Genomic DNA, 8,639 nt, shown 5'->3' with positions numbered 1-8,639 from the left:
AACGAGATAAATTTGTTACCGACACTGGCAAGTTTATAGAACATTGATACACAATGGGAAGAGAATGGGCAACAATAAGTTTCCAGACATCCAAAACTGCGAATGGACATGGTAAGAAGCTCAAAGAAGAAATCTTCGGAACCTTGCTGTACCAGTTCGCCTGACTGAACCAATTGCATGTGATGTCATCTGATAGAATACTCTGCATATATTAGATTACACACGTTCAGAACAAGAGAAGCCCAGTGAGTCTGCAAGCGAACAATAGAAGCCCAGTGAGTCGGCAGACACCGTAGCATCTTAAAACATTACACACACTTGATGTCATCTTAATACGGTCAATAAATGAATTAGCCACCACAAATTAAAACAAGAAGACACCAAAGCAAATGGTTGGCATGCTTGTTAGTTACAAGAGATTGGACTTCCAAACCCCAACCCAACTCCAATACTACTCCTCCAAATTCTTTTAAGGCCCAGATGATCCAGACTAGTTGACAGGTTTGCTGGGTACCAGTTGACAGGTACAAATGGTTATCGGTTAAACAGGGTCAGTACCACCACTTCCTGATCAACACTATTTCTGCTAGGAAACCAGACTGGACAGTTCTGGTTCCAACCAGAGCCACTTCTTAAAACTCAGAAAAGAACCAGAGCCACAATATGCTAGTTTTTTTCCTTTTTCCATCAATGTCTTAAATAGTGAATGGACATGATCGGAATAGAACTTAGGATATCATAAGTTCCCTTCAATTGGTACAACTCCCAGCTATTTGCACAAGTGGTTCCTGCAATTTGCACAAATGGAAGGTCACTGGCCAGCAAGATCATCATCCCGGCATCTTCCAAGTTTTCATGAGTATCATTCGTCCTATTTAGCAACATCACAATTTGATGTTCCTGTTTCCAACAGAATATATTATCCACATTTGCAAATTTGGCTTTGAAATATGATTTACCAAGCTTTTACCTTATATAGAACCAAATCCACACAACAAGGACCAAGAGGTACATGCAAACATCCTTTACCATTCCAAGGATCCATTGTCAGAGTTCAGAGAAGTTCAAGGAACATCGAGCTCCTGATCCTTTGATGATTTCGAAAAATCTTCCATCAACCCATGTTAAAGCTGCTGGACTGTGAAATAAGATTCTAAGTTTGGAACTTAACTGCAAACAAAGCATTAGAAATAACATGTAAGATATGAAGAATCAAGATCAAGAAGTCGTATCAACTTTTAAGTTGAAAGATGCATACTCGTTTACTTGGGCATCTTCCTCCCAGTTGAGAGACACCACTGCTATAGCACGGGACTTGAAGCTTCTTATGAATTTGAATTACCAAGAGATAGAGTCATATAAGAACTTAACATACTTGGATGCAGTTCCCTCTATACTCCTAGTCTCCGTGCTTTCTCCAATTCCTAACTCTATCCCTCTTGACCAGATTGTCATACAAGTATGCAGCAGAGCTTGAGATATCCTATTAACAACTAGTTAAACTCCCACCAGTGAACTTGATTAGTCAAAATGATGCGACGAGATGCCCCTCTGTAATCAGAAGAAGATAAATTGACTTCAAGTAGTACAGAATGCGAGAAACTTTCCAGCCTATACTCTGCAATCTAAGTATACATTAGATATCTCCTTGAAGGGGACGCTCAATCAGTAAAAAAGAGGAAGAAGAGTGGCCAGAAGTAGCATTACATTGTGAGAGTCAGGATTATAAATCTAAGGAAAACTATATAGATACCCGACCATGCCAGGCCATTGTCAAAGAAGCAAACAACGCTGAATTAAAAGGAGAACTTTCTCTGTAATCGGAGCTAGATTGGCAATTACAGTGGTTTCTCTCGGGAAAAGGAAGCGTAGCACATTTAGGAAAAGTGAAAGAAGTAAAATGATATAAGGCCAATGAGTCAAAGGGCAAAACCAGCCATCCATCAATAAACAAACACACTGAACAGAGTAAAAAAGAGAACTTTCATCAGTTTTTTATTCAGTACTTCCATCGTTCCAGAATCATTCCAACACTAAAAGAATCTTTATTTTTTCTGCATAGGCCGAAGGATCTTATCCGAAGACTAATGACAGATGATGCACTTAAGAAGCCTTTTCTTCTATTTTCATTACAGGCATGATAAGCAGAATCATTCTGCCAAAGCACACGTTAACTTCCATGAACTTCCCCTCCCCCGCATTCCTTTGATTCAAGTAAGAAAACGATGACACTGTCAACCAGGAAATATTAGTGACAAGATCATAAATCTGGAAAGAAATCGAAGCAGGAAATACAAATGAAAATTGGGCGGTAGATCTCAAAAGAGCAAAGGCAAGTAACCTGCTTTATGTAGCTTTCGTAGAAAATCCAAATTGTATCGATCTAGGATCATGTGGGTCAAATGGCATTTTCTCGTTATTTTGATAAAGCCTCATTCCAGATAATTCCGGAATCATTTTGAGTGACTTACATCCAGAAATGTCCAATTCCACTAGTTGCTCCCATTTCTCGAGCCCTCGAAGCTCAGTCAATTGCTTGCAATTTTGCACAATCAGACTGATCAAACGGGTACAAGATGACAAATCGGGTAAGATCTCAATTGAGTAACATCTTGAGATAGCAATAAATTTTAGAGATATTGACTCTTCAAGCCCCGAAATCTCCTGAAGTTCATGACAGTTCGACTGGAACAATTTTTGTAATTATGAAAACTTGACAAGTTTGGTAATTCTGCTAAGGCCTTGTAATCTTCAATCCATAAACTTTCGCAGGATGGGAACCTCTCTAGGCTCTGCATATCCTGAAGCTTGTCACAGCCGTTGATCGTCAACCTTCTCAAGGTGTCAAAGCAACATAAAATTGGTAAACATTCAATTGAAGCGCACCAAGAGAGATCCAACATTTCCAAGAACTCCATCCTATCGAGGCCTTGAATTTCTATTAAGCTTTCGCAATTTAAAACATCTAATTGCTTCAGACTCCCAGATTTCGGAAGGCATAGCCTTTCAATTGAAGGGCACTTGGAGATACTCAGCTCTTTCAAGAACTCCAGCCTATCGAGGCCTTCAATTTCGATTAAGCTTTTGCAATCAGAAACATCTAATTGCTGCAGACTCCCGGATTTTGGAAGGTCTAGCCTTTCAATTGAAGGGCACCTGGAGATACTCAGCTCTTTCAAGAACTCCAGCCTATCAAGACCTTGAATTTCGATTAAGCTTTTGCAATCAGAAACATCTAATTGCTACAGACTCCCGGATTTTGGAAGGTCTAGCCTTTTAATTGAAGCGCACTCGGAGATATTCAACTCTTTCAAGAACTCCAGCCTATTGAGACCTTGAATTTCAACTAATATTTCGCAATGTTGACCATTTAATATCTTCAAATGCTCAAATTTTGAAAGGTGCAGCTTTTCAATTGAAGTGCACCAACTAACATTTAGCTTTTCCAAAAACTCCAACCAATCGAGGCCTTGAATTTCGTTTAAGTTCATGCACAATTCAGCATCCAATATCTTCAAACTCCCGGATTTTGGAAGAAGCAGTCTTTCAATTAAAGTGCAACAAGCTATATTCAGGTTTTCCAAGAACTCCAACCTATCGAGACCTCGAATTTCGACTAAGTTATCGCAACCTTGAACATCCAATATCTCCAGTCCCTCGGACAATGGAAAGTCCAACTGTTCAATCGAATTGCAATACTTGATATTCAAGCTTTCCAAGTATATCAATTTATCAAGACCTCGAACTTCAATTAGATTATTGCAACTACAGGCAGATAACGTCCTCAGATGGTTTAACTATGAAACGTCCAGTGTTTCAATGAACTGACAGTTACCGATTTTCAAGACTTCCAACTTGGATTGTGGTAATTCTGATTGTCCAAAGCAATTACCAGGAGAGATTGTCCATAGCCTCAGCCAATTGGAACGATGAAGCACCACTTTCGAGTCCTCCGTGACCATGGCCAGCAAATCCTTCTACGGATTCCACTCCGCCATCTTCACCTGCCAACCAAAAATGGAGCAAGCCTCACAAAACCGAGTCGGAACAATCGAATCGACCTACCCATTAGGTCGCAAAAGAAGGCCGGGACCCGAACCTGAGAAGCCAGCGGTTTGTTGAACTGAAGCTGAAACAGAAGAACACGCCGCGACCCTTCGTCAATCTCCATAGCAAAGAAATAAAGCTCCATAAACAGCCGAAAATGCAGCACCAGCTGCTGGAGCAAACCGCGAGGACTGCACACAAGCGCCGGCCAATGCAAACTGAGTGAAGGTTAGAGCTCGAAAATCCTAGAAGAAAGCTCAATGCTACTTAGGGAACGGAGGCAGGACGGAAGAGATAGACGAAGAATAGAAGAGCTAGCGAGTGACGAAGTCCACTGGAGTCTAAGAATTTGTCGAGAGCTGCAGAAGTGGAGCAGGCGGGAGAGAGTGTGGAAGAGAGAGATATATGCCGGACTGAATTTATTGTCCAGTCTCGCTCATCATGAAGAAATGGTCCAAATGGATGTGACGAACTGGGCCCGATCGGGCTATATGCCAGACCGAACTTGTCGTTTGGGCTCACTCATCAATATGTGATTTCGGAATGGGCTGGGTTACGAAAGTGTTCGATTTACTTGCAACCACATTGGAACAGGCGAGAGAGGGAATGAGGAAGAGAGACATTAATGAGCGGGCCGAATTGGGCAAGACAGGGCTATATACCGAACCGAGCTTGATGTCTGGTCTAGCTCATCACGAAGAAATTGTCCAAATGAACGTGATGAACTGGGCCCAATTAGGCTATATGCCAGATCGAACTTGTTGTCCAGGCTTGCTCATCAAGATGTGATTTCGGGAACGGCCCGGGTTACGAAAGTGTTTGTTGGGTTTTCTTGCAACCACAACGGCCACCTTCTTGTGCATCGGTTATCAAATTGATAAAAATGGATTTTTCTAGTTAGGCAATCCCTTGCACATTTTGGGAGAAATAATATGGCAAAAAAAGGCGTTAAAAGGGTACATGAATCTCCCTAAAATTTCAATTGGTTATCGAATACAACCATCAATTCCATGAGGATTGCTCTAGTTAATGACAATGAACGAGATAAATTATCGGACATTTATTTTCGAAAACAAAGCTGGTTGTTGGATTCTAATATCGCATTTTTCATTATGAGAAAATGATATAAATAGTCTTTAGACTTTTAGTTTATTCGTTGTGATCCTTGAATTATTGTTGAATGTCCAATTTAGTTCTTCCATCCGCTCAAACAACTAATCAAACATCATTTAATGATGATTATTATATGTTGAGTCAGACATGTAAAAACGATTAGGCGGGTTATATTCGAGGACGACAATCATTTTAAAATAATAAGACATTATTTGATGACGTATGTTCTATAATAGACATTATCATATTATGAGCTCGATTATCATATGCAGAGATGAAAATTTATGTGAACAATCCACGTGCCATCTATTTTTTGTCCACCATTCAAATTTAACAGATTAGAAGTCACATGAGTAAATTTCATTAAATTTGAATTAACGAAATGACGATATTGAGCATTTATATAATCTAGGGACCAAATTGAATATCTATCAATAGGCCAGAGATCACATTGGCCAAATTAAAAATCCAAAGACGACGTTGCATATTGAATTAAAGTTCATGGACCATTTTTGTTATTTTTTCTTTTATGAGAGCTGATTCTTTGTTACAAAGCTAAAAGCAACACTGACCGAGCTTCGATATCCCAAATAGAAGCACAATCTCAAATGCACATCAATTGGGCTCTGGCGACCTTGTTATTGACACTAGAAACATTTTCAACTCTGGCTCCAACCACCTTGTTGGGGAGACGTGGACAACAATTCACCAAAACTAACAAAACACCAAGATTTTTATGTGGAAAACCCAATGCGGGAAAAAAACTACGGCTCGCTTAAAAGCTTCCACTAATCATCAAGAATAGTAGATACACAAAAGCTCTCTAATCACACACTAGAGGCTCAATATCAATAATACAATAACATTTCCTCATCACGAAAGTGGATTAATATAAATGGAGCAGGAAACTCTAACCACCGTTGGAGAAAATAAGAAATAATTTGGAGAACGTTTTCAATGAACGAAACCAATCAACTTGTAAGTCTCGGTAACAATACATTGAAATTTGAGTCACGACAACGCTGGGCCTTCGAATCTGGACCGGAAAGCCGCTGCCCCTTTTTGTTCTTCTCGTGCCTTCTTCTCCGGGAACGCTTTCTCACACTCATGTCTGCAACTTCAAGTATTACAGGTCCACCACAGCAGCAACACGAGCATAACCACTGCAAATTCTTGAACAGATAGTCATTCTGAATCAGAGATTTCATCTTCATCCTCGTCCAGTTTATAGACCAGGGCCCACTTTCTCGCATCTGAAACACAAGCCACGACTTTACTCGCTGTTGCCAAGAAAACATCAACTTGATTTCAGTCCGCTGTTCCCTGAATATGTGGGAATAAAAAACGTTGATGTTTAGATACCTTTTTCGGTAAAAGTAAGAGTACGACACATGCATTATGCTGAAACACAGGTGGGAAGCAAACATTGTGTGCCTAAAGAGGCTATGGCATGCATGTATACTATGAATGCTCTACGGTATCTTGCTATACTAGAGACCATGATAGTATCTATCATCATGAACTTGCACATAGCAGTTCTCAGTCAGTAACTCAGACTGCTAGGCACCTACCACAAGAGGATGATTATTCTTTTTGTATTTGTCTGGCGACTATAGATTCATCCCTTTTGCACTTTGTCCTCTCAATTGATTTGAAACGTTTTAGGGGAAAACTCAATGCTTCAGTATTTTATTTTTTCAACTGAATAAATATTTTTCTTTGGAGCTTACTTTTGCACTTCTTCAATCTGTAGGAATAAACATGAAGTGGTCCACTAAAGAGGCACGACGTACCTATGTCAGTCGCACTTAAACTTAAGAGTAGGTCCTGAGTGGAAATGTAGTAAGGAGCATGGACAGGATTAATTCAGTTCCACCACCCAGCTAATGAGATAAATTTGTTACTGACACTGGCAAGTTTATAGGACATTGATACACAATGGGAAGAGTATGGGCAACAATAAGTTTCCAGACATCCAAAACTGCGAATGGACATGGTAAGAAGCTCAAAGAAAAAATCTTCGGAACATTGTTGTACCAGTTCGACCGATTGAACCAATTGCATTTGATGTCATCTGATAGAGTACTCTGCATATATTAGATTACACACGTTCAGAACAAGAAGAGCCCAGTGAGTCTGCAAGCGAACAATAGAAGCCCAGTGAGTCAGCAGACACCGTAGCATCTTAAAACATTACACACACTTGATGTCATCTTAATATGGTCAACAAATGAATTAGCCGCCAAAAATTAAAACAAGAAGACACCAAAGCAAATGGTTGGCACGCTTGTTAGCTATAAGAGGTTGGACTTCCAAACCCCAACCCAACTCCAATACTACTCCTCCAAATTCTTTTAAGGCCCAGATGGTCTAGACTAGTTGACAGGTTTGCAGGGTACCAGTTGACAGGTACACCTGGTTACCGGGTGAACGTCAGCACCACCAGTTCCTGATCAACACTTTTTCTGCTGGGAAACCAGACTGGACAGTTCTAGTTCCCATTCCAACCAGAGCCACTTCTTAAAACTTAGAAAAGAACCAGAGCCACAATATGCTAGTTTTTTTCCTTCTTCCATCAATGTCTTAAATAGTGAATGGACATGATCGGAATAGAACTTAGGATATCATGAGTTAACTTCAATTGGTACAACTCCCAGTTATTTGCACAAGTGGTTCCTGCAATATGCACAAATGGAAGGTCACTGGCCTGCAAGATCATCATCTCGGCATCTTCCAAGTTTTCACGAGTATCATTCATCTTATTTAGCAACATCACAATTTGATGTTCCTGTTTCCAACAGGATATATTATCCACATTTGCAAATTTGGCTTTGAAATATAATTTACCAAGCTTTTACCTTATATAGAGCCAAATCCACACAACAAGGACCAGGAGGTACATGCAAACATCCTTTACCATTCCAAGGATGAATTGTCAGAGTTTAGAGAAGTTCAAGAAACATCGAGCTCCTGATCCTTTGACGATTTTGAAAAATCTTCCATCAACCCATATTAAAGCTGCTGGACAGTGAAATAAGATTCTCAGTTTGGAACTTAACTGCAAACAAAGCATTAGAAATAACATGTAAGATACGAAGAATTGAGATCAAGAAGTCGTATCAACTTTTAAATTGAAAGATGCATACTCTGTTCACTTGGGCATCTTCCTCCCAATTGAGACACGCCACAACTGTCGCATGGGACTTGAAGCTTCTTACGAATTTGAATTACCAAGAGACAGAGTCATATAAGAACTTAACATACTTGGATGCAGTTCCCTCCATACTCCTAGTCTCCGTGCTTTCTCCAATTCCTAACTCCATCCCTCTTGACCAGATTGTCATACAAGTCTGCAGCATAGCTTGAGATATCCTATTAACAAGTAGTTAAACTCCCACCGGCGAACTTGATTAGTCAAAATGATGCGACCAGATGCCCCTCTGTAATCAGAAGATAAATTGACTTCAAGTAGTACGGAA

General features: G+C 40.0%; 1 protein-coding gene and 1 long non-coding RNA gene across 2 annotated transcripts; both read right to left on the bottom strand.

The window, feature by feature from the left end:
* Positions 1–2,403: 2,403 nt before the first annotated feature.
* LOC125314033 (putative adenylate cyclase regulatory protein) lies at positions 2,404–4,192 on the bottom strand. The gene is made up of 4 exons (XM_048275490.1): positions 4,066–4,192; positions 3,893–4,004; positions 3,292–3,765; positions 2,404–3,156 (listed from the first exon to the last, which is right to left on the bottom strand). Exons 1-4 carry the CDS (start codon positions 4,190–4,192, stop codon positions 2,631–2,633), a joined length of 1,239 nt encoding a protein of 412 aa, XP_048131447.1. The 3' UTR covers positions 2,404–2,630.
* Positions 4,193–7,796: 3,604 nt separating this feature from the next.
* LOC125314391 lies at positions 7,797–8,349 on the bottom strand. The gene is made up of 3 exons (XR_007197885.1): positions 8,307–8,349; positions 8,019–8,218; positions 7,797–7,948 (listed from the first exon to the last, which is right to left on the bottom strand). It is a non-coding gene; the product is annotated as an uncharacterized LOC125314391 (long non-coding RNA).
* Positions 8,350–8,639: the final 290 nt, after the last annotated feature.

Source organism: Rhodamnia argentea, chromosome 3, assembly GCF_020921035.1.
Source record: "Rhodamnia argentea isolate NSW1041297 chromosome 3, ASM2092103v1, whole genome shotgun sequence".
Classification (NCBI taxonomy): Eukaryota; Viridiplantae; Streptophyta; class Magnoliopsida; order Myrtales; family Myrtaceae; genus Rhodamnia; species Rhodamnia argentea.
The sequence above is the reverse complement of the archived record's forward strand: the minus strand, read 5'-3'. Positions and strand labels throughout refer to the sequence as shown.

Excerpts from the sequence above, each read along its gene's own strand:
- LOC125314033 (XM_048275490.1), bottom strand. The coding sequence starts at position 4,192 with ATGGAGCTTTATTTCTTTGCTATGGAGATTGACGAAGGGTCGCGGCGT. Across the intron at positions 4,005-4,065 it reads CTTCTTTTGCGACCTAATGG|GTGAAGATGGCGGAGTGGAA; the intron begins GTAGGTCGATTC and ends TTTGGTTGGCAG. Across the intron at positions 3,157-3,291 it reads AAAGAGTTGAATATCTCCGA|GTGCCCTTCAATTGAAAGGC; the intron begins GTGCGCTTCAAT and ends GAGTATCTCCAG.